Source organism: Amphiura filiformis, chromosome 9 (genome assembly GCF_039555335.1).
Source record: "Amphiura filiformis chromosome 9, Afil_fr2py, whole genome shotgun sequence".
Taxonomy (NCBI): Eukaryota; Metazoa; Echinodermata; class Ophiuroidea; order Amphilepidida; family Amphiuridae; genus Amphiura; species Amphiura filiformis.
The window spans coordinates 37,628,276-37,655,685 of record NC_092636.1 but is presented as its reverse complement, the minus strand read 5'-3'; the positions used below and the strand labels follow the sequence as shown (position 1 = coordinate 37,655,685).

The 27,410-nt window shown below is 36.8% G+C and overlaps 1 protein-coding gene across 1 annotated transcript in view; it reads left to right on the top strand.

The window, feature by feature from the left end:
* LOC140160955 (uncharacterized) overlaps positions 1 to 26,118 on the top strand; it is a 34,385-nt gene extending 8,267 nt beyond the window's left edge. Inside the window, 16 exon segments of the mRNA XM_072184304.1 lie at positions 5,209 to 5,249; positions 7,990 to 8,116; positions 8,843 to 8,979; positions 10,480 to 10,739; positions 10,741 to 11,655; positions 11,658 to 11,786; positions 12,473 to 12,632; positions 15,603 to 15,676; positions 16,077 to 16,145; positions 17,171 to 17,368; positions 17,979 to 18,025; positions 18,814 to 19,043; positions 21,264 to 21,325; positions 22,099 to 22,263; positions 22,672 to 22,950; positions 25,897 to 26,118. Coding sequence (XP_072040405.1) covers positions 5,209 to 5,249; positions 7,990 to 8,116; positions 8,843 to 8,979; positions 10,480 to 10,739; positions 10,741 to 11,655; positions 11,658 to 11,786; positions 12,473 to 12,632; positions 15,603 to 15,676; positions 16,077 to 16,145; positions 17,171 to 17,368; positions 17,979 to 18,025; positions 18,814 to 19,043; positions 21,264 to 21,325; positions 22,099 to 22,263; positions 22,672 to 22,950; positions 25,897 to 26,007 — 3,004 coding nt within the window. The 3' untranslated portion in view covers positions 26,008 to 26,118.
* The last annotated feature ends 1,292 nt before the right edge of the window (positions 26,119 to 27,410 follow it).

The window sequence follows — 27,410 nt, the reverse complement described above, 5'->3', positions numbered from 1 at the left end:
ACCGTATTTCATCAAATAGTCGCCCCCCCTCCGCCCCCCCCCCCCATATTGCACCACTTTTTTCAACCAAGATGTTTCAAAAATGCTGATATTTCCATGCTATCTTATGAAGTAAGCTTACCAAGTTGCCCACATGGTAGATAATAGCGTCAACAATTGGCGAAAATCTGGATTGGAAACCCGGAAATGAACCAGAAGTCAGTGTTTCTAGTTCATATTTCGGCATTTTAGTGTTTTTTATCTTTCTAAAATTGACCTTGAATAAACGCCCCCCTTGGGAAAATATTGACGAAATACGGTAGATACTTATAATAATCTGTAATAAAATATGCATGATGTGATGGATGTCATTCAGAATTGAATACCTGAGTGGAAGAAGGGCCCAACTCCAATTTTTTTACAAAAATGAGTTAGACCCAGCATTTTATTGCCAGCAGACTGATCTTCCTTGTGTGTGAAGGATGAGCCAAAATCCACTCTCCAAATAGTCGTTCCACGTACTCTTAATCTTTCATGGAAGAAAGGCCCAACTCCATGGAGTTGGGCCCTTCTTCCACAAATATAGTGTTAAAGAGGAATTTTGTTCATCCATGAAATCTGCTTTTCACTACAATAAATTTTCTTGCCAACCTATGACAAGAGTTCTACTTGTGCAATTAATGGTGATTATCTAATTTCTGTAGCTATTTATAACACAGAACTGGTACTTGTGGTATATTAGTGGAAGAAGGGCCCAACTCCAGCTCAGTATTAAGACCTGTACCGTTGCCATGGAAACATGATATATAATTTCAATGTATGTACTATTGTATGTTCATGTATTAAAGGTCCCCTGAAGATAAAAACGTTCTGCCTATAAAACTTTTCCAAATATTAAGTTTTTTCTTAATATCTCAAAAACAGTTTTGATGGAGTTGGGCCCTTCTTCCACTCAGGTATTCAATTGTTCTCTACACTGTACATGTATCTGTTGTGTCCTTGTACAGCCTTTTCAGTAGTTGATAAAATCTTAACAACACTTATGGGATCGGATAGCAACGTTTGCACAGTATTTTTGTGGGATCTGAGAGCACATGGACATACCAAATTGCATCCTGAATACGAGGAGTGCCCTTCTGATATCAAATAATTTAATTTTTTGAAATTTGCCTAAATTCACCTAATGCACCTATGCATGATGTGATGGATGTCATTCAGAATTGTTCTCTACATTGTAAATGTACCTGTTGTGTCCTTGTACAGCCTTTTCATAAATTGATAAAAGCTTAACAGCACTTATGGGATCGGATAGCAACGTTTGCACAGTATTTTTGGTGGAATTTGAGAGCACATTGGACACACCAAATTGCATTCTGAATACGAGGAATGTTCTTCTGATATCAAATAATTTAATGTTTTGAAATTTGCCTAAATTCACATAAAATTTTTAGGTGTTTTGGGGAAATGGTATATCTTCAATATGGAAGGCCAAAATATTCATAATTATGATGGTCAGCTTTTCCTCCCAGCTACATACACTTAAAGTACATATCATTAGATTGATGAAATTTACTTTGAGGACTGTTAAATACAAAAAATATAAAAGATTAGATATTTAATGATTTGCCAAAAATTTGTATTATATTGCAAATTTCAAAAAATCAAAATTGTTTGATATCAGAAGGACATTCCTCTTATTCAGAATGCAATTTGGTGTGTCTGATGTGCTCTCACGTCCCACAAAATATATTGTGCAAACGGCTGCTATCTGATTCCTGAACCTGTCAAATGTATACTGCGCAATAAAGTATCCTTACACTTGGAAAAATAATCACAATTTCAAACTGAACAATATTGAGTAAATTTGGTTTTTAATAGATGCATTGTCTAATCCTGCACATTATGACACCACATTGAATCCAATGTGACTTCAAAAAGTAAAGTTACACATGTACAAGCATTTGATTAGACTAGGGTCCAGTTTCAAAAGTGACAAACTGGCCTATACAAAACTCCACAGACCACAAATCTGGTTAGAGAGTTTGAATGGCTAATTTATGCGTTTGGCATTAATTTAAAACAAAAGGAACAAAAGAAAACTGAAACAAAAGAGCTGACAAATAAAATGAAAGTTATGAAAAGTACAGAGAAGTAAAAACTGAAATAAAATCTGCTTTAAATAACGCTTCATTGACTAAACTGTGTTGTCTCTTTGTTGCGCTTTGTTGGAATCTTTTTAGCTTTGTATAGGCCAGTTTGTCACTTTTAAAACTGGACCGTCGTCTATTCAATTGCTTGTAACTTTACTTCTTGAGATCACATTGGATTCAATGTGGTGTCATAATGTGCAGGATTAAATAGTGCATCTATTAAAAAAACAATTTTACCCCAATATTGTTCAGTTTTGAAATTGTGATTATTTTTCCAAGTGTAAGGATACTTTATTGGCGCAGTATAATTAGAATAAACATACTGCACTTACAGATGGTCATATTTAACACATACAATGTACATACATGTACCATGATATTGTAGGCCAATCAAATTAAAAAATCACCCACTAGCCACCACTAATTGCAACAGAAACCATATTCTTTTTTGAAGTGAATGGTGATTAAATGGTTTCTGTTGCAATTAGTGGTGGGTTAAGCTCTGATTTTTCTTAATTTGATTGGCCTATTGTGGGATGTTTGGGGTGACAGTTGAATTTGTCTCATGAATCCCAACAATCAAAAGTTTCATGAATCCCAACAGTTGAAAATTGAAGACATGTTCATTATTGGTTGTTATATTACTCATTACACAGATTCTAGTCATTTGATTGGCCAATTACTTATGGTTATTTTGCTATTTTTAGCAGCGGCTGCAAAATACTAATAATTGCACTCTGTGCAAGTGCAATATTAGTCAATTTTCCATTGCACTCAGGCGCAGCTACCATGTCAAAGGTGACAAATGCGAGGGTATAGCGTGCGCCGTGCGGTAACCACGTCAACTCACCAATTTTAGGTGTGGGTATTGCTTCTAATATAAATATAAAGTCTGCACAAAAAGTAACTCAGCTGTTATATATACGCCTATAGATTCAGAACTAATAATTGTTTTCACAATATTTCAACATAAAAGAAGGATGATTTATTTACTCGCATTTGGATACCCAATTTGTCCAATTTTGTTCAATATTGACAATACAGCAGTGTTTTGAAAGAAAAATACCCCCAATTTAAAAGTTGCAGTTATTATTTGTATTGATTTGAAGTAAGCGCGAAGATAATGGCGGGCTTTACGTGTTTACAGTGCTGGCATTATAACCATTGATTGCTGTAAACGGCAACGTTTAAATTCGGGTATTTTTCTGTAAAAGCACTACTGTGTTGTTAATATTGAACGACATTTGACGAATGGGGTATCAAAATGCGTGTAAATAAATCATCCTTCTCTCTATGTTGAAATATTGTGAAAACAATTATTTGTTTCTTAATCTATAGGCGTATTTATAACAGCTGAATTACTTTTTGTGCAGACTTTAGTTTAGATTTGTTCATTTATTTGTTTTTCTAGTGATTTATTTAAGTGGAAGAAAAGGAATTCTTATAGATTGTATGAGTTATATAAAACAAATATTGAATGTTTTTATTTGTTCAATAGAAAGAATATTTTCATTTGGTGAAATAATGACCTGTTCCAATCAATTTACCTCGTGAAAATATTCTTACCATTGTACGCATCCATAAACATTCAATATTTGTATAATAAAACATCATTTATGATACCGTCATCGCCCTGTATTCCTGAAAGTACAACTTCTTCTATGTTCTCATTAGGGCTCATATTGAAATTCCCTTACACAGGAAGGTGTGCGCCATCCTGCAGCTCTCCTGTGCTAGCCTTCTTTTGTTAAAATCCTGGGCAGGGTGTATCACTGATGCATATAATCCATCCGTTTTATGACAGAGCTTTCCTGAGGAGCGCGCTTAGCGAGGGGAATCCTGCCTTCTTTCTGTGTGAAACGTGGTAGGGTATTTCAATATGAGCCCTTAGGCGCCTCCCTTTACTATAGAAAAATTATTTAATTTGTGTACATCGTGGAACATTCAACTACGCTTGTTATGCCGCGACTAGTCATGCTTATACACAAGTGTACAACGCTACTCTACGCGTCCAGAGGTGCGTGGTTATCTGCGTACAACAGCTTACTACGCACAGCCACGCAAAAGAGTATGTTCCACGATTTACACAATTAAATAATTTTTCTATAGCTAGTGTTAAACCCAACATGTACCATACATTCATTCCATTAACCGCCCAGTGCACTTAACAAAGTCATTTTTACATTGTTTACAGAATTGAATGCATAAAAAATGGGCCAAAATATTCATCCATCCATCATATCAGTGCACTATGTTATAGACTATGATCCAGATGGGCAATTTGTTGTAAAGTTATTAGGTGGGCACTTATAGGGCATGAGCAGTTAATGGAACAAATACAATATTTATAATACAATCCAAAATACCCATCTGCCACCCTCACTACCGTATGTACTTGTTTCATTTTCTTCATAATGTGAAAGGCTTGTGCCAGGATATTCAAATTGCCCATCCACCCTTAGTCAGTATCCAAAATAAGGCAAATGGAGGTTGTCCTGAGAGCAACCTAAGCATAAATTCTGCTTGTCATTAAAACATCCCAGTTGTCCCCAAATGTGTCATATTTGTGGGTGCAAAAATCAAATTTATCAATGGTTTTTGCTCTGGAAAATCTGTAGCAACGAATTCTGATCCCGATCACTGGTACCATCGGTGGACATCAGAGTATACGGTGTGTACTAGAAGTGGGTGGTTGGTAGATATTTCTTGATGATTTTATTTATTTATAAATCATGATTTTGGAGGTAAAATATAGTGGTTGTCCATCGGACAAGTGCATAGCTCATCTCGTAGTTGCCCCCAGTGATTTTTGGACAAGCGGAACAGGAGGATAAGTGCTTATTTCAAACTCTGCTTAGTATGCCCAAAATATTTATTTCTATATTTTGATTTCTAATGAGCACTTTCTTCATTTTACCTCAAGGGGCCGGGGAGCGGGAGGGACAGGTCAGGTGGGCGAGGGAATTTACTTGTTATGATACTAACCTCTTCATACTGTGCTTTGTATAGTTAATAACTGATTGCCTGTATGTGTTTTTCCATTGTGCATGTTACTGCATGTTGATTTTGTATTGAGCAGCAATGCAGTGAATGATAAAAAACCACCTCCTAGGCCAAGTGGTGAGTGCTTGTTTATTTCCCACTGTATTTGTTTGTTTGTTTGTTTGTCTTCATATCCCTTGTGAATAACCCTTTTCATACCGATGCATGCATTTCACAGTTACTTACATACAGAGCATGTCACTTAATGTAGTCATTCTGCTTTTCTTGTATAAAGAAGACATTGTACATGGTGTGTTTTGTTGTGTCACCTGTGGAGGCAAAGCATTTGGATAACTTTTGTTGGGTGTAATATCATTATGATGGTTTTAAGTTACAAAACTGGCTATAATTTCTACATTTTATAAAGGTGGTGAATGGTGATTGATTTCACCCCATTTTAAGAAAGACAGGGTGTTCAGGACTGCTAGAAACCCACTCTCAAGGGCAGGCTAGAGTTCAACGTCTTTGCATGCATTTTTCCGTTGCTGCTGACTTGAAGACTTGGCATTTTCAGTTATCCATAGTGACTTTTAGGTCTCTGCCTTGGATTTTTTTGCTATTTAAGTGATTTGTGCTAGGTTTTGTTTTCCTGAAGAAGCTGAGACAAATTTAGCCACTGCAGAAAACACTGTTGGAAACTTAGCCACTGCAACTATTGAGACGTTGAACTACAGTGCGGCCTCTCGACTGCTAATATAATCCCTGCACATCTGACTCCTGATACAGTAAAAGAAAACTCATACACACTACAACCTAATGATGTTATGGAAATGACCTTAAAGAACATGTAAATAATCAAAGAAATATGCTAAAAATGTTGCCTAACATTTGTGTTAACACTGCATGTTTTTCTTCATTCATATATCATAATCATAAAAATTAAAGTGCATGTTTCTTACAAAATGTTGTGCTTGAATTGACTTGTTTCTGAGTTTTGGGAGAATTGTTTGTCTTGTACATGTGGCAAATGTCATGGCTAAGCGATAATACAGGACACATACATTTCACACATTCTACCAAAGTCATGCAGAACTGGTTACCTTCATGCTACAGGGTTCTACATGAAATCCATATACCCCCTATGGAAGACATGACCTTAATCTTCCACAAGAAGTATGAAATTCAAATAGAGTTTTCGGAATGGATGACTCCTGGGGAAGGCACTCCCATACATGTATATCAATTGACATACTTCATGTGCCCATGAAAAGACCCCAGTATTTTTGGCAAATCCTACACCTAATGACCCTGTTTTTCAGCCGCCTACACTGAATGGCCCCCTTTTTTGAAGCATTTTCAGCAAATGGAGTTAGCTTTGTCTATTTTGTACTGTAAAATTGAGTAAAAAGCTATTTTTGATTGTTAATGATGTGAAATTTTGGGCGTTCACATATAAAATCACCCCATTTTTGACGTTGCCAACACCAAATGGTCCCCTTTTTTCTGAAAATTTCTGCACTGATAGACCCCTAATTTCATTTGCTGGTGGGCACAGGTACGTCACTTTCATATTCAAGTGCCCCGATGACTCCATTTGAAATTTACACCCCTGGGTGGGAGATTAAGGCCATGTCTTCCGCAGGTCTTGATTCTTTATTTTGAGGCAGAAATTGTAATCAGTTAAATACATTATAAATCACTTATCAATTGCATATCACTATTATTTCTTTACTTGTGTGTATACATTGTACATCCAACATTCTCATTTGAGTTCTGTTTTGATGTGTATCACCTATCATTGCAATAGCTAGGGATTGAATGGTATTTTGTTGGCATGCATTTTATGTGTAGGCACTGAAAAGTGGCACACATTTATTTACTAGTAAAACTATAACTGCTAACTGTGTGATTTTGTGTACTTATGTAGCACATAACATTTGCATGCTTAGATGTTCCTATCCCTGACTAAAACACTGTTGCCGAAGAACAAGTAAACGGTAAAGGTTTGTTTAATTTATGTGAATATTAAAAAACTTTCATGAGGGCCAACTTGGTTTGTAGTTGGTAAAAAAAGTTGGTCTGGAGTTAACCCTGAAATTGTGGAACCATTTTGGCCTCTCAATTGCTGAATTGTTGGTCTGGTCTAATGTATAAAAGTATATAGAATGGCAACACACACAATGAAAATCCCTCAAAACCATATTTGATGACATAACGAATTATTCATTCACTTTTTTAAAAGCAACATTTTTAAAATATCAATTTAATTCAATTTATTTTTTTTGGGGGTGGGGAGGGGTCTCCAAAACTGAGCATTTGTCAAGTGTTTGTCATTTTAATACTTTAGACCAACAATTATTGAGCAGAATGAGGCCTAAATGTTTTCATAATTCCAGGGTTAAGACCAATTGCCTGCTGCATTCTACTAGACTATGCAGTATAAAAATACATTTTACACACAAAATATTAATTTTAACTATCAGCTAGCCCCTTTTAGCATGCTTAGCAGATATTCAGTCATATAGAATTGTAAACAAAATTGAATGTGTGAACCTTTCCCCTTATAGAATGCGTATAGCCCACATCTTTATCTTATCGGAAATCAAGATGCATAAAATGGAATAAATTTCGAAATTTCCATTATGTTGAGCTGAGTATATTAAGATGAGACTCATTTGGTATTCAATTTATATATTGAGTTTCCACAATATATGTAGTTTAATATTTTCCTTGAAGCAGATTTGTTTAGAAGCAAGCAGACAATGTTTGATAAGTTTGAAAGTAAAAATATGTGTAGATACATTGATATTTTAATGAATCTGTGAATGTTGGGGGGAAATAATTACCATGTTTATTACAACTTTTTATCACATCATAGGTCCACCTAGCCGACCTCCCTCCATCTACAAGGCTGACACACCTTCCAGTGCAGAACCAGCTCCAATCAAGGCAAGAGAGTCAGTTGATGCCCCAGCTAAACAGGAATCCAAGGTTGTTCACAGAAGGTATGAGTCTGATATTGTCACAATTATTGTGGTTTTTCAGAAGCCAACTCATGTACCACATTGTCCACATATATCAGATTTTGTAGTCATCAGTATAACTTATGGTTACTTACTAAGGTAAAATATAGGCCTCCCAAAAAAAAGAGTATTTTAAGCTTTGTTGTGAGCATTGGCCAAAATATAAGCACCATTCATTCATTTGCCTGACTAGTATTCCACAGTTTAGTCAAAATGAAGTTTTGCAATTTATGGAAGAAGGGCAGTTCACATATCTAGATATAAACTATTCAAAATTGCAAATGAAAGCAGTGTAGCAAAGATAAAATCTGACATTTACGTAAGATTAAAGTATGAGAATATGAGGAAGTATATACTATAGGTAAAATATACATAAAATAAAAAATTATTCTGGATCATGAGAGCCAACTTGCAGTACACACAGATATTTGCGTCAAGACCACACACTGGAACAAACACAGCTTTTGAGAATTGACCAATTACGGTTTTCGAATACAGTCGTTGCTAATCAAGGTTAAGCTTCAGTCATGTAGGTCACGCAATTGTGTTATTCCAATTCTACTAAAGAAATGCTGACACAAAATCCTCTTGTGATCAAGAATTGATATTTTGCCTATAGAACTGCATGGATTCCACTGGCTTGGTAGTAGATGTAAATATTTTGATATGATAAACTGTGTACATTAATTGACCATTTTCTTTCTATAGGAAACCAGAAATAACTGTTATCTCTGCCAGGCCTTTAAGTGAGGTCATAGGCTTTGGAAAAGGTGCTTCAGGCTCTGGCGCAACAGGACCACCTGTGCCTATCAAACGTCTGTCACTCAACATGGACAGTAAGCCAGGTGAGTGCATGGTTGGTGTGTATATTTTGTATGCTGAAGAGATTTGTTGGGTTTCTAGTAGACTAGTATATTGTTGAATAAAGAAATAGAACTGTTAAAACAGGGTAAAAAATTATGTACCATGAGAGAAAACAGAGAAGATACTTTAATTTCATATTGAAAACATCATAGTCGCAAGGTATGTATAATGTATGTTGCATCTGATAGTATTGTTACTGTTTATTAAAGTTCTGTGTGATAAAACAAATAAATAAACCCTGACCTTATTTACATGTAAACAGTAAACCTACCATTTATTCCATTGCCAGTACTTTATTATCCATGAGGTGAATGCGGGTGGAGACATGGATGTTGTTCACAGAGGACATTGGCTGTATTCAGTGCACATGAGATTCCAAGTGATTCCAAGGTCCACTCCATACAGCAAACCATGCTCTGCTCTGCGCATTCACATCATAGTTAAACTTTGTTAGTGTATCAAGTCTTAGTTTTTTGATCTCTGCTTGAAACTTAAGTTTTTTCTTAAACATGACCAAATGAGACTTCCCATGGTATACAACATCCTGCTTTTGCAATTTTTAAAGAATCCCTTATAAGAAAAAATAAAAAAAAAGATATTTGTCTCAAAAGACCGCCTGCATTACTTAAACGTTTGTTCTTAGCACAGTTTTTTTCCATATTGTTTGATGATTTTTTTTTCTTTTTTGTTTTACATTCAAAAACAAATTAAGAACATTTGTGGACAAATAAAAATTAAGTGTCCAAAAACTACAATTAGAAAAATTAAAGGGGGTTAGTATGAAACACACAGCTGGCATTCAATTTCTCCTGAGACAAACCTGGGGGGCTGTAAAGGTAAAACAACATAGAAAACAAAAAAAGAAATACAAAAGGTTATTTGCCATAATGCCGTTTGCATCACATACTGTTGTATCTCTAAAGGCTGCCTTGTGTGATTTAAAAAAAATACTGTCATCTAATTGTGATAAGATACACTGTAACATTAACTTCATATATTAAGTTTGAGGTGTCCCATGTCCATTCATAAAAATAAGGAGCATGATGAAATATAAAATAATAATATGAAATACATCAAGGATAATAAAATCACATAAGGCGTGATGTGGATGATGAATGAAGAGATCAAGTTCTTTGACTTGGAGTGTGTAATGGGCTATTCCATTTGAAATCCACACTACCCCTGTGAAAGATTTTGGAAATATGTTCCACAGGGGGAGTATGAATTTCAAATGGAATGAGCACATTAGGCAATTCCATTTGAATTCATATACCCTCTGAGAAAAATTCAACCTGAATCTTCTACAGGGGAAGGGTGAGTTTCAGATGGAGCTGCCTAATGTGCTCATTCCATTTGAAATTCGTACTCCCCTGTGGTAGATATTTCCAAAATCTTTTACAGGGGGAGTGTGGATTTTAGATGGAGTAGCCCAATTTGAGATCCTGGTTACATTGTTGCCTGTCTGTTCTCTCCCCATACAGGTACACCTACCAGTCCTCCTCCTCTCCCTACCAACAGACCAAAAGGGAAGTATATACCCCCTCCCTTGCCGACAACACGACCAAAGGCAGCCTACGTTCACCCGGTATCTGTTGGATCCACGCCTTCATCAGGCAGCACCACTCCAGAGCAAAGAATAACTCCCGTACCAAAACCAAGGTCAAACTCAACGGATCAAACTGCAAACAATCATGTGAATGGCGCCGGGCGGCATCAACCAACAACAGCCGGGTTTACCACCGCATCCCACTGGTAGATTGAATCATGAATTAGAAAAACCTCATGTTGGTCAAAAGCCATCATTTTCGGCGAAACCGCATGTAGGTGGTAGTGTGAACACTGGTCCAATGAATCATGAATTGGAAAAACCTTCCGTAGGTCAAAAGCCATCATTTGCCGCAAAACCTCATGTAGGTGGTTGTGCGAACACTGGTCCAATGGCAATACCGAGGCCAGTTATCTCCCAGAGGACTAATGCACCCAATTCACATTTTCATCCACCAGTAGCAGGTAAACCACCTGTCGCATCAAAACCAAGTTCACCACCAAAACAAACATCCATGAATGAACTGATGTCGTTATTTGGTTCCAGTTCGTCATCGAGTCAATCAAAATCAAAGAACACATCGTCTGATTTTGGCTGGCAGATAGCAAGTGGTATAGCCAACAATGTCACAGCAAAGGATGTACAGCGTGCTGCTGGAGCTGTATCCGCGGCGGCAAACTCAGAAGCAGGTCGTTCATTTGGAAATGCTGCGGTGAAGACCGCCTCCTCGTCATCAGATCAGAAGCTTCAACTTGCCGGAAGAGCAGCTCAAAATGTCAATGCCAGTGATGTCAGCAGAACAGCAAATACTGTCAGCACAGTAGCAGGTTCTGAACAAGGCCAGAAAGCTGCATCTACTGCATGGAATTTTGCACAGAATAATCGTGGAGGACAAAGCAATGCTGCCTTTTCGAATTCCACACAGCCTAACAGATCGGCTGCAGCAAAACCATCCAGCAATTTTGATCTGTTGACTGGACTCTTTTCGTCTGAACCTTCCAAACCTGTTGCGACCACAACAACAACATCAAATCAATCAGGGGGTCAGTCACTTGATGATCTGCTGGGATTTGATCCTGTCCCTGTGAACGCACCTGCTCCAGCTCCGCTGCAGCCAAACCAGGATCAAAACTGAGGCCAACAATCATCAGACCAGGGGCCAAAGCAGGCAGTAAGCCAAACAGTAGATCAGCGTCACCGAAAGTAGTGCTGGAAGGGGCTGGAAAGAAGCCACCACCAAGGGTAAGTTGGATAGAAACTGAAATTATTGACAAATTCAAGGGTTTTTCTTTACTTAACACATTTTCATTCAATAGTTTGACTAGTGATTAACTAAATCTTTCATTTATTCTTTCCATCTTTCTAACCTTTTTATTCTCCATTCTATTTCTTTATTCTTTACATCTTTTCCTATTCCTTTCTTTTTTCTTTTTTCTTTTTGTTCCTTTTCTTTCCTTTCCTTTCCTTTCCTCTCCTCTCCTCTCCTCTCCTGGCAGACCCTTCCCTTCCCATCCCATCCCCTCCCCTCCCTCCCCTCCTCTCTCCTCCCCTCTCCTCCCTTCTCCTCTCTCCTTTCCTCTCCTCTCCTCTCCTCTCCCTTTCTTTTTTTACTACTTTCTTCACTTCTTTCTTTCTCTGCTTCTTTCCTTTCTTCCTAGACTTAATTTCCTTTTGCAGATTACTTCAAATCAAATGTAAATATTCATAACCAATATATAATGCATCTGCCACTTACATGTTTCAAAGGTCAGTTTAGAAAAAAATTCCCAAATGTCTACCAGACATTACCATGCCTACATGAAGGATTTTATGTGCAATAGCTCTGGTTGAAATTGAAACTGCTACCAATTGAAATGTGGAAATTGCTTCAACTGATATAAAACATGTATAGTTACCAAGTAACAGCTGGTATGTGTGTATCTTTGCAGCCTAGTGCAGCCCCGCAAAAGGGCAAAGCACCACCAAGACCAGGTCCACCTTCATCAGGAAAGAAGCAAGCTCCATCAATACCAAGTGGTGCCCTTAAACCAAGAAGAGTGGCACCAGTAAGACCTGCACCAGGGAAACCAAAGAAGAAATCATCGAAAGGTGAGTGCTTGCACTAAATCTTTACAGTATAGTCCCTTTTCCCCTTCTTCCCTTGATGCACTATTCCAGGGGTATGACATAGTACAATGTATATTTATCTCATAGATCTTGTGCAACTAATGGTCTTTGCAATAATTTTGTATTAATGTGGCACACTGATTCCATATGTGGATGATCGCAGAGCGATGTAGATCATCTGTGTGCGAGATTAGTGTTTACATATTTTTTAACAGTTCTGAAATGGACTCTGTCCATATATCACTGTGTGTTCCGTCATTAGTTTTGCACCTTCAGGTTTATAAAACGTATAAAAAGTTCAGTTTAAGTAACAGGAAACCTTTTCCTTTTTTTGAAGGCACCAAAATATCCGTATTCTATCCATGTAATGAAGAGAACTTTACACTCCCGTAGAGATGATGTGTTTTGCGACACTCGAAAGGGCAAATTTGGGTGGTTTTCACAATGGCATGTTCAACATTCCCCCCAGGAATAGTATATGGTGGGAAGTAGGGATTAAGGTCTAATCATTGGCATTTAATAGCTTGCAAACCTTCCACACATGGACAGGCATTAATAAAAACTAGAGCGATAACCGCACCATAGCTGAACCATGTGGCTTCAGCAGTATATTGTGGTAGGCCTATACCACTGTCACCCGGAGTGCATATAAATTTCAGCTCATTTGGAGCATTTTGAAAAACTTGATCTTTGACCCCTTAATGACCTTAATGAATTTTAAAATATTTTTAAATGTTTAGAATGTCATAAGGATCATTGCATTAAAATTTCAGCTCAATTGGAACATTTTGAAAAACTTGACCTTTGACCCCTTTATAACCCCTTAATGACCTTAAATAAATTTTAAAATGTTTTACACATGTTTAGAATGTCATAAGGATCATTGCATTTAAATTTAAGCTCAATCGGAGCATTTTTGGCACACATGTTAGACATATAATTTACTATCATCCCACAAAATATGGAGGAAATCAATGAATATTTTGATAGCGTTCTGTTAGTATAGATTTAACATAGCGTTTTGTACACACAAATACAGGCCTAAATTATTTATGTGCCATGTTTATTGAGCATATGTACATGTGGTATAATTAATTTAGAGAAGGTGTTAATATTTTATATTCAACAAAAAACAGACATTACTCGTAAATTTAATGTTATGTATTTAAATGTCACAAATTTACCACTGTGTGATAAATCGGAGGGGGGGGAGAGAGAGAGAAGCGAGTGATAGGAAGGAGAGATACGCACAGGCTATGCACATTTATTGTTTTTAAAAACATTACTTGACCAACATTTAAGAAAATCAGCCTAATGTGTGAAAGTGTGTTCATTAAACATTTTAAATACACCATGGTTAGGATGGTCAAATGGTGAATCATAACGATTTACACACATAGACAAGCACGCATTTCCAACGATTCACCATATAATAGAAAAGTAAATCCTATTATTCTTTATGTTTTGTGGTCAACCGTGCACAATGTGTGTTTTCAATGGGGAGATGTGCAATGATTTACCTTTACCATGAATAGGCTTTCACACTTTCAGTGTACACAGTTATACCCACTGAAGAGACAACGCAAATCATGTTTAATGAAATGTGCCAATTTGAGATTGCATAGGCCTAATAATAAAGGTCATTATCTATAATGCTCATAATGATCGGTGTTTGTTTAACTGAAAAACAACATTTTTGAATTGTTTATATTTTCTTTCTTTTTTCGATCAAAAATAATGACAATCATGAAATAAGCCTGAACTTGCACACCAATCATTGACCATGTTAGTTAAAATACTATTGATTGATGTGTCCTATACATTGCGCATGTGTCTTTTAATGTAAAATTGGACTTGAACTTGAAACATATTGAACAGCAAGTGACATTTGCACTTTTTATTCTTCCTTCTTTTTAATGCATTATTTTCCTTTTACTTAGATTTTTTGTTTTATCTTCCTTTATTTAATTTTGGCATTTTCTTTCCTATTTTGTGTTGGTTTTGTTTCTTTGTTTCTTATATCTTTCATTATTATTTTTTGTGGGGGGGGGGTCTTTTTGTGGGGTCAGGAATTACTGGTTTGGAAGGAGAAGTTTGGCAATGCATTGGACATAGGGTGGTAGATGTCGTTGCATTATTTTGCTATCTACTGCAGATAGCATTGACAAATTGCATCCCACATCCGTGTGATGTTTGATTGACGGTGCCCTTAGTGTTATAGCAAATATAAAAGATGGTCCATGATTGTCCAAAAACATTGTCAACTTTTAGCTATTCAAATTGCTATCTTTTAAACTGTTTGGGGATATGTATCAGGTATTTTACGTCTTATTCGACTTAAATTATTCAAAATTTGATGAAAATATATGTTTAAAGTGACCGATCCCTGATATATTTGTGGATGTAATGTAATATTATTTATTGCATGTGTTCCTATTATATATAAACTAACATGTCCAAGTTTCATTTGAATCGCTCAACTGGATCTGAAGTTATGATCCCAAATGTGAAAAAAGCAAACACTGATTTTAGAATTCCTCAGACAATCTCAGAAAATATTGTTCGAACACTTTAAAGCCTTATTGGAAATAGTCCCCCTTCGAACCCCGTACAATGTTGGCATACCCAATATGCTCATCTTCACATATCTTCTCCCAACATTGATTGGTGGGGAAAGGGAGGGATATGCTTAAGATGAACATTGAGAGAACTCTATTATAAATCTTAGTTTCCAGTGACTCATATAGCGTGCGCACTATACTAAGATGAACATGGGAATTACAGTGGGTGTTCGAACACATTTTTTCCGGGATTGTAGTAACCTAGGGACCTAGTAACCTAGTAACCTAGTAACATAGACAGTTATAGGCTGATACCATTTCATGGTTCAGCAAAAATTGTCAACATAAGTTTACTGCTTAATTTGTGGATGTGTATTTATCAACTCTGTAGATACAAAGGGCAAGGATTCCAAAGAAAATCTGCCTCCCAGACCAGGACCAGGACATCCACTGTATAACTACACGGTAAGTCAACTGTACAATTAGATAACTATTCAACTTAATTAGCGCCTTCCTAAAACAGATGTATCAACTGAATTAGCACCTTCCGAAACAGATGCATCTATAGATCATGAAATTTTTGTATGACAATCCAAAAAATTTTACTCACAAACTTGAGCTTTCACCATCCAGACTGATGGGTTGATTACAAGTGATCTGCTCCACTGCTTTTCCTGTAGCAGTTTGATGTGTCTTCACTCCTCAGAATTAAAGATGTTTTCAACAATGACAGTGCCACCCAGTCTAGGAGGAGGTGGGGTGTCCAAGTTACTTGTACCTGTTTTTTCAAAATGTGGCTTTTAAAAGGAAAAATTATAGTTTAATCAAGCAAATAGACCTCCATCACTTAAAACTTATTTTGCAGGCATCAGAACTTAGCACAACTGCTCAAAGTGACTTTCAGGCAACAACTCAAGATGATTGGACTGTTCAGGTAACTACAAACCTGAAATGGTTCAACTTGTCACCATAACATACAAGTCATGTATCCATCATGCCATAGTATATAATAAATATACATACACACATACTTTATTTACTACATGTATTGTAATTCCTATTTGTAATCTTTAAATTCAATCTGATCTACTGTACTTTGTAGTGACAATATGAACTGATCATCTTGCAGCAAAATGTTGATGAGTCCAATCCTCCAAGGCATCATCTTAATAGTATAGTCTGTATACCTTCCTCGAGTCAGTAATTTAGGTATTGTTTTTATTGTATCTCTAAATGTAATGATGAGAAGTATACAAACGTGTACATTTTCAAAAAGTAAATGATGCAATGAATCCGACTAGCATAACTGATTCCTGCAAAAATTAACAGTGTTTGAAAATATCTCAACATTTGATTTTACTTTACTGACTTGAGGAAGGTATACAGACTAAAGAACAGTAGGCCCCTGCCAAATTGTGACGTACACCACTTCCCCTATTTTAAAATTGAATGAAGGTTCCTGTCATTGCTGTTGTCGATATAAGTTCAAACTTGCAGATGAAGTGAATAGCTGAATTCATCCCAGTATATAGCCACACTACATTCACACAACTATATCATAAATCAGACAAATCCATATACATAGTTCACCCTCACCCAACCTACTAAAAGAGTGTTAGAGTTATTGTAGCCAAAATGAAATACTTTATTATACCACTTCTCATATGCACATAGTAAAATGTTAATGATGGTTGTGTATGATCTGTCTGGGTAATGCTTTACAAGTGGAAACAGCAAACCATGTCCCATGATATACATTCATGTTCAATATACTCAATTCATTCTGCATAGAGTGCAAAGTTACATCAACATTAAATCTATTATTTCATTTTAATTGTATGAACATGGCAAATTATAAAAGCCTATTTACCCAAGGAAATAATTTTAGATCTAGAAAGATAGTTGCTTTATACCATATTTACCATTATACTTTACTAACTATAATCTGTTCACCAGCAGGGGCGACGCCCAAGTGGTGGTTCACTCACAGGCCCTAGGGCAACTGCAAACTTCAGCTATGATGCCACATCACCAGATGACTTGTCATTTAAGGAGGGAGACTATATCAAATTGTTGGAGAAGGTCTCAGATGAGTGGTACAGAGGAGAGTGTAGAGGACAAACTGGAATGTTCCCATCGAATTTTGTCAATATCATCGTAAGTATGGTCTGAGAGTACTACAGTGGGAATTTCAATTGAATGAACACAGCTGCACAACAGTGTGGCGATTGTCCACGTACACTGTGTGATGAACGCTCGCATGTGCTTGACGCGGAAGTGAATCTGACCGTAGCAATGCGGTTGTGATTAGTAAGTATTTTCCCAACTTTGTGCGTTCGTATTGTAGTTTGAAATACACACAGATACGATCGCGGTCGGATCTCATGCAGCTGTGTTCATTCAATTGAAATTTCTACTGTAAATCGAAAACAGATAAGTATCTACACCACCGACTTCAGTTTGCGTAGTGAAGTTGACAATGAATAGCAAATATTTTGGGGAAGACGCAAACGAGCGCGTTCTCCTTTATAGATATATCGCATCTATGCACACTTCTCCATGCAACTTGATTAACGTGGGTGCTAACAACCACATCAGCTGGTCAAAATCACCATGAATATGTGGCTTCACCTTTTATTTGTATTTCACATGTTTTTTAGTTTTACCATGACAAGAAATCTAAGTACACAATGTTCTGCAATAAGTTCTGCAAGATTTGTATCAAGTAGTATCAATAATTATATTTTGGTATAAATTTTGTTTACAGGAAGATGTTAAACCATCATTTGGAAAAGCTGAACCAACAGTAACAAGGTATAGTGCATTCTTAAACACTTCCTGTAGTCTTTATTGTTCCTGCAGTCTTATTGGTTCTTAGACGTATGATATGACACAATATAACACGGTTCAGCATGTGAGTGTCGACGCGACTAAAATACCATCTGTTTCTTGTCCGGCGAGGTGTGATAGGGGCATAAATAGGAGCCTATTCCTGGAATTAATTGAGTTGAAATGATCTTCTTGGTCCAGTTTAGGAAAAGTTTGAAGCTATTTAGAGATGAAAATTTGCTCAATAATGTAGTAATGTGGATTCAGGTCTGGGTGATTATAAAACATTGATCCCATTCAATGGTTTGTATCTACTTTTTCATCTTTTACGACTACCCATATCGGGATTCATCAAATGGTGTGGTATGCACCACTAGTGGCACATGAAATGGGCCAGAAAACAAAAATTTAAATACTTAAAAATAAGATCTGGAAAAGTAGCTTCTCCAATAATATATTTATCTCACTACCATCTCCAAGATATAATGAGGATATGTACAACCTCCTACATCCAAGATTCCACTAAGATTGCCAATGCAAATACCACTAATAGGCTTTTGTTTAATTTGCAGTCATAAAAGTGGATCATTAAACTTGCGATTTTTAAAGAAATTTATGCCAGCAATCTGTGGAGCCAGGTGGGCCATCTGTAACCCCTTTAAAAGCCTAAAAACCTGGAGCCTAAAAATTACAGGGGCTCTTGAGTGGGACCTTGGACTTATATCAAAAGATATTAATGTGATAAGATTAATGGTTTATGTCTTTTCCCACAGTGGCCCGAGGTGCATAGCTAAATATGACTATGATAGCCCAGAGGCGAGTGACCTGAACTTTCCGGCTGGTGCTGTCATCAAATTATTAGAACGTGTCGGTGATGACTGGCTCAAGGGCGAGCTGCGTGGACAGACCGGTATATTTCCATCATCTTTTGTGGATATCGTGGAAGATGTCTCCAGCATGCCTAGTGCAAACCTTAGTCCTGCTGTCAATGGTACTACCTCTGGTATGGTGATCATGCATTGTGGCTTTATATGTTGGCTGTCTGAATGGAGTAATCCATTTAAAATCCTCACTCCCCTTGTGGAAGATGGTTGAAATGGAATTTCAAATGGAATTAGCACATTAACAACTGTATTTGAAACTTAACCTCCCTCTGTGGAAGATTCAGGTTGAATTTTGCTCAGAGGACGTATGAAATTCAAATGGAGCTGCTTAATGAGTTCATTCCATTTGAAATTCATACTCTTTCTGTGGAAGATATTTCTTCCAGGGGGGTATAGTGTGGATTTTAAATGGAATAGCCCAATTTGAATGAATTCAAAATGTAGCTTGTGAGTGAATGAAAAAAAGCCAATAAGTGAGTAATAAGTAATGTGACTGAATTTGTGTGTAAATAACAAAGTGAGACAAGTGATCGAGTCACCAATTGAGTGATAAAAAGATGTTTTTATAATTATTCTGAGTAAATTATGGTGCTTCCAAGTGTGATGTGAATGCAATCATATTTGACGTGCTCACATTTTCAAGCACATCAAGTTTTCAAATGCTCTGGAACTCTGAACCATATGATACCGCCTTTTAGTAAATTGATAAGGGGATGAGTTAGTGAGTGAAAGTTGGTCAATAAGGAAGTGAATAAGTCATTAGCAAATGAGTGTGTGGGCGAGTGAAAAATAAGTGTGCAAGCATGTGAGGTGAGTCATATCATTATTAAGATGCTTTGTGAAAAATAGTTTTGTTTGCTAGTTAGTCAGCTCATTGTTTTAGCTAAGTCAGCAGTGAGTAAATTACTGTGTTGTACTTGGAAATTCAATTAAATGAATAATACTGAGTATTATATTTGGTATACACAAATTTACCCAAGAAGGAAGTACTGACAAAACAAAAATAGTATCAGTTAACACATAATGAAAGACTATTTTCTTTGAATTGTAGTACTTCATGTATATTTTAATAGCTCTGAAACTCTTAACATCATATCCAAAACAGTTTATACAACCTTGAAGTAAAATATAGATCTATTTTGTGGTTGCTTTGATAACAATGATGTCGTCATTTTATTGATGAACATTTTCAAGTTTCACTTTCTCCTTGGGTTTGCCCAGTGGCAGCAGAAGCATTGCAGTTTAGAGGGGAGCAAGCATATTTTGTTCCGGTTTCGCGCATGAAAAATTTGTAATTTCAGACATTTAGCCTTAAATGAAGGTGAATGTTGCTATTTGATGGGCTTCATGCAAGTAGGGTAGGATGTCTTCTCATAGAAAATTTAGTGGGGGACCTGCTCCCTGAGTCCCCTCCACTTCTGCTGCCTATGGGTTTGCCTTACCGTTTTCTATTCAGATAACTAGCATTAATAGCATTGTAAATTATCCAAGTTGTTCCACTTGCGAGTGTATTTAGAATGAATTGCCTTATATGTTTGGTGTCAAATTTAAAACTCCAAAAGTAGAAATAGTTCAATCTATAAAAGTGCATTGAAGTGTGTGCAATGAATCTTTGTAAGTCTTTTGCTTAAATTTCAAGCGAGTTAGTATGTGTTAGTACTGTGCATGTGACAAAAGCAGCAAATTTGACATTGCTCCCTGATCCCTGTGGCAGTATTTTGTGTTTTTTTATTTTGTGCCCATTTTGCACAATGTGAATGTAGCCAAAGGTGCTGTGATGTCTCAACTTATACATTGACCAATATATTTTGAATTGTAATGAATATCCAGTATATCATATACTCTGATAGTCTTCACCATTGTATGCAATAGGACCTAAATAGTCGCATGTGGATTGCTGCTTTACTATGGTGATTTTTGTTACAATAAATCCCTGTGTTACCTATATTATACAACTAAAATTTTGAGAACAGATTCTTTTAATAGCAGGCTTCAAATGTAAGATAGAAAACAGTATGAAAAATTGGACCACCCGCCTTTAATAATTAAACATTTGTGAGACATATAATTACAGCTCGTCAGCTCCATCATGTACTGTGTGCAATATTCAGGGGAGTGGGCATCAAAGATTCTGGTGCATTTGGAAGACTCTCCTAATATCATGTGCGGTTAAATATGTTTTGACTATAGCTAAATTTAAAGACAATCCAGCCCTATTTTTGGCCTGCTATCTAATCAAATTTTTGTGGGAGCAATCCAAATTCATGGTATTTATTTTTTGATGATAAAAGAAAATTGTGATATTGGTAATTATGTTATGATGATACGTTCCTTTACAGGCAATATGGTTAGAGCAGCATACGATTTTGAGGCTGCAGATAGTACTGAACTCAGTTTCAAGGTAAGAACAGAATAACTGAGTGAGCTTATTAGAATATAAATGCATACAAGCTGCACATATGTCTCATGATCAAGATTCACATGTCGGCAATTTTCAATTAGAAGTTTTTTACATCATTTTTTGGTAGTTTACAAATGCTACATTTTTGATGCAAACCCCATCAAAATGGGACATCTGGTTACCGAGTTATGAGCAATTTATCACTGGCTGAAAACAATATAAAACAATAGAATTTGAACACTGTTTTTGCCAATATCTCAAAAACAATATTAGCGATATCCGACTCATTCCCCTTGATCATGTCACATATTGAACAAACATTAGGCCAAATGAACATGGCAAACCAAGTATTCAGTAATTAGATAAACTTAGGTTTTCCTCTCATAAACTTAATTTTTTATTATATGCCAGTTTGCCTGAGCTTCATGAATTCATTTAAATCGAAATTTCTTGGGCTTGCATCATTAATTTCTATATATTAATTGTGTCTTGCATTGTCTTACGCCCTGCCAGAGTGAAGCATAATAGGCCACCTCCTTTCTTCATTGAACTACAAGCATCTCGACTCGTGTGCACCACGTATGTCGCTCACACTGCACAAGTTGCATTTGTGTTGGTTTCAGTTGCGCACACGCTATACTATAATATCAATTCACAATGTTATGAGGCCTTCCTTGTACGAGCTGATTGTTTTATTATTTTAAATGATTTAAGAAAAAGCATTAAAGAATGGAATATTATTCCACTTTTTGCCCTTTTATTTTCCTTTACAGGAAGGTGACATGGTTAATGTACTCAATCAAGTTAACTCTGAGTGGCTCTATGGAGAGGTCAGAGGTCAAAAGGGCAAGTTTCCCACAGCTTTTATAGATTACATACCATCCAACCTATCTGTGCTATCAACGCCGACAGACAGCTCACCGAGTGGCTCAATTCTGGTAAGTCGTCAGTGGGACGTATTATACAGGGTTCCCACGGTCCTTGAAAGTCGATGAATTTGAAAACGCCTTGTCAAGGCCTTGAAAGTCCTGGAAATTTGCACAAGGTCCTTGAAAGTCCTTGAAAATTGGAATTTTACCTAAAGTGTAATTTTGACCAAATTTGGGGAGTGGAGAGGAGCTGTCACTTTCGTTAATATGTGCCGCATTGAGAGCTACGGGAACCCTTTAGCCTTGTGCACATGAACAATATAGTTGATTTTTGCAAAAGTAGGACATACTTTTAAATCCTAATATCAACCTAATTTCTAAACACCTCCATTATCAAATAAAATACAAAACCTAGCTTACCAAATATCTGAACCAAGTGTATATTTATCACTAATTTTGCCTTTTTTTTACACACAGGGCATGCAAGAAACTGGTGTGGCACAATTTGATTTTGACGCAGCCAACGAGGATGAACTTAGCATTCGAGCCGGAGACACTGTTACAATTGTGGAGTATAGCGGTGATGACTGGGTGCGAGGAAGACTCCATGGAAAAGAAGGCTTATTTCCCAAGGCGTTTGTGGAAATAGGAGGGGGTAGTAGCTCTGGGTTCAGCTCTGGCGTCACGACGCCCATGGCAAGTGGCGTGGCACTATATGACTTTGAAGGAGAGGGTAGTGATGAACTGTCATTCATGGTAAGTAACTGATTGGTTTTCAAATGTAACTTGTGTGTGTTGCAGCAAAATAGTTTAAACAGACTTTCAACACAAAAAGCTGACAATTCAACTTGGAATTTTCAACATAGTGTCACATATCCTTATCAGAAAGAGTCCTGGTCTATAGACTTGTCCTTTTGGATAGGTCGAATTAGTGCATTATACAAAAGAAGAGATAGCATCTTGTAAGTTTGTTTGGCTTATAAGTGGCGATAAAAATGAGACTTATAACATTGTGTATTAATATAGAATGGCGTGCCTGCAGTTTGGCGTAGCACTTATGCTAGTCGTATGCGTTGCATAATGTGTGACTGACGCTCCCTTAATGCAAATTTACGCAAGCATAAGTTTGGACTTTATTGACACGCGAGCATAAGTTTGGACTTTATTGACACGCAAGTTTAAGTTTGGACTTTATTGACACGCGTATAACAAAAACCAAACAATTTTCGCCAATTATAAACCGAACAAACTTTAGTCTCTGCTCATGATATAGTTATATGTTTCTCTTGATTTATATGGCCTCCCTCACAAAACAGGAATTCTAAGCAAGGGTTGGACAAGGATGATAGAAAATCACACATTCCGTCCATCCCTTCCATACATTATGATATACACTGCAAGATTCTCATCTGTGTGACGCCGATGTCACATCAATGTCACTCCATCGGAAACCACACCTCGGTTTTCCATATCGCCGGTCCGAAATAGCCGGGTAGCCAGCCTCCTAGGTTTCTACAGAGTGACTTGGCAGCGCTGGTGACTTCATGAGGCGAGTCACACCGGTGTGACTACTGCGACTGGACCTGGGTGCTCAGTACCGGGTTTTGGGTTGCCGGTTTTGCTTTTATTGCCATATTTTTTTATATTCTCTTGATTTATTGAATTAATTTTCTTTATTTCTTGCTTTATTTAAGGGGTTAGGAAGGGGGAAATTGCAAACTGAACTTCAAAAATAAGGAAAATATTAGATGAATAAATAAATTTGTTAGTAAAAGAAGTAAACAAAGCTAAGTATAATTCAATAAACTAATATGATGAATAAAATACATTTTTTGTTAATTGATGGTTATTTGAATAACTAAATAAATATAAAAAAAAAAGAAATAAATAAACATGAAGAAACCAATAAACATGCAAAGAATGGAAGAAACAAAGAAACACTTGAAAAAAACAACTTGAGAAAAATTGCAAATAAAGAAGTTAAAAGTAGGAATATTATAAGAATCATGTAGGCCTATTGATGAATTAAAATGTTAAATGTGTAAAATAAATTAATAATTATAACAATAATAATTTATAACAAGCATTAATATTTGCGTGATAAAAAATAAGACACAATTTCAAACAAACACTGCAATATGCCTATAGGCCTATTGATTAGAATAAATAAAAACAAAATTTAGTGAAATATAATTAAGTGAATATCAAACTCAAGCAACAAAAACAAGTATTTTAAAAAAGTGCATGCATCAAGTTTACAAAAATACACAGCAAACAAAAGTTTACCTACGAGTCGCCAGTCGACGACAATGGCAACAAAATAGGCCTACAAATAAAAAAGATTCCCCGATTTATAGGCATAATTTGATAACGTAAAATAAATCAACGTGAAAAAGGAATCAAACTAATAGGCCTATAAAAGCACTATTTTGAAAAACGGAAAAGGAAAATAACACAAGCCAAAGTTTTGCATAATCTTACAGCCGGCAGTAAAAGTATAAATTTGTAGTAGGCCTATATTCAGGAAAGTGGCAAGCAAGAAGTAAAACAAAATGCATGCTAGGCCTATAAATCAATTTTAAATATAACAGAAAAATTCTTGCTTCAAAATGAGTAAAGTTTTGGCAAATCAAAATGTATAAATTGAAAATGCTAGGCCTATAGACGAACTTCGGCTGAAAATAAATACTGTGTTGTATCTCTTTTAAAACATTTAAAAACACAATTTATTTTAATAAAAAAAGTGTCAATAGGCCTATAACGTTATCATGCAAAATATGAAAAAATAGGCCTAATTTGATTGCAAAACATGCCATCTAACCACTGAAGTAAACAAAGCAATGATATAAGTTTTGTAGGAAAACAAGCAAACAAAATAAACAAAATAAAAACGTTTGAAAATAAACCAAGAACAAGAACTGCAAATTAAACACACACAGTTGATGAGATTATTAAACAGGCAGCACGAGAAGAATTAAAATAATATAAAAGAGAACATCAAATTAAATGAAACAAAATGAATCGGACAGTTGAAACATAAATGATTATAAAGAATGCAAAAGCACGATAAAAAAAAAAAGACGGCATCGCGGCAGTGCGACCACACACCCATGCACTGCAGTACAGCATGCATCAATCAATTAATTATAAAACCAACATCATTCCATTCATACACAAGCAGTAAACAAGCATGATACGCGTATTTGTCATCATCAGCGCGTATTTTGTAGATATACGCGCGCGCCCCCAGAGTGTTCGACCTCATAACAGGGTTCGGTCAACGACCTTTTGGCAACGTAGTCACCTTGAAGTTCGCCGACTGGGTACCGAGTAGGCGGCGCATGGGGGCACTGGCTGCGGAAGTCACTTTGATGTGACTACAAGATGTGGACCACTGTCGGAATCTAGTCAGTGGTGTACATCATGAGTCGCCGATCTTGACATCGAGCAGGTAACACATCGGAGGCTAGCAGTTGTAGTCACTGCGTGATGACACTGCTGCATAGTACCCTACTGCCTTGTTTCCGATGTAGTCACTCTCCTGTAGTGACTCCGTCGGCCACCATAAGGTAGGTTATTATGGCGTGACGGCGGTGGTGACTGCAGAGATCCAGTGCGATGTAGTCACTCTGCCGCCAGGAATTTTGCAGTGTATGTATTTGAACATAGGACATATTTTTCCTTCTATGTGTACCTGTACAGAGTGGGGATATGATAACACAAATAGAGAAGGTGGCAGATGAGTGGTGTGAAGGACAACACAATGGGAGGAGAGGACGCTTCCCTGCTGCATTTGTAGATATTACATCGTGATAGTGGGCCAACACATCAATGTATCATACACTGCTTGTTATTATATGCTGCCATTATAAGGGACTGGAGATTCAGAGGGTGGAAACTGCCAATGGGCTATTCCAGTTGAAATCCATAATAATAATTCCATAACCTTAATCTCCCACATTATGGGTGAAGATTTCAAATGGAGTTACCCATTCAGGTAACCCCATTTGGAATTCCTACTCCCAGTGTGGGAGATTAAGGTCATTTTTTCCATAGGGGGTGTATGGGTTTCAACTGGAATAGCCAAATATCGGGAAGGAAAATGCTTTTCAGTGATACACTTGTTTGTTATACATATCTCACAGAAATATATGAAGTCTGGACTCAATTTGTTCAGGCATGGAGGAGAATGTGTATTTGCTTGGAATGCATTTGGAGCAAAATCAGGCTGTTCGACTCGACATGGTGCAACACACCGATTTGACATTGTGCATGTTGTCCCCTTTTACACAAAATTTCAAGCACATGCATCACAAAAAGTTTGTCAAAAGGTAAGCATGGGCACACTGCACATGTACTCATGTTTTCTGGTAATTCCCCCCCCCCATTTTGTAATGTCAACCTAACCAAGAAACAGAGTAGAAGCAAGATTTTGTTGGTAATGCTTAAGAAGAAGTGCAAAATTGTTTTCACTTGTTTCTGCATGTTGCTGGCAAGGACCTGAATACCGCCATTTTCCTCCATGGCGGACGGTTTTATTGTGATATTCCAGTTGAAATCCATACACTTCTTAGGGCTCATATTGAAATACACTACCACGTTTTCACACAGAAAGAAGGCAGGATTCCCCTCGCTAAGCGCGCGCCTCAGGAAAGCTCTGTCATAAAACGGATGGATTATATGCATCAGTGATACACCCAGGATTTTAACAAAAGAAGGCTAGCACAGGAAAGCTGCAGGATGGCGCACACCTTCCTGTGTAAGGGAATTTCAATATGAGCCCTTATGGAAGACATGACTTCAATCTCCTACACAGGGAGTGTAGATTTCAAATGGAGTCATCCATTTAGGTAACCCCATTTGAAATTCACACTCCCTGTGTCGGAGATTAAGGACATGACTTCCATAGGGGTGTATGGATGTCGCCTGAATAGCCCATTATGCACTAAGGACATATCTTTGTCTGTGAAGTATTTACAAAATGTAACCAAACATAATGGAGTATAAACTATGTTGTTGAATAAAAACATGTTGTATTTTGTTTTACTATAACTCAAAAATGTTATTCGCCATCTATGGTATTGTACATAATCAATTGAAAATGTGCTTTAATTAGACCAAATCCTCTGTTGTCTACAACTGCGCCTGTATTTCTGTTAAGCTTGTAGTGACAACGGAAAAACTTACCTTTCGTATCTTGTTGGACTCATGATAAT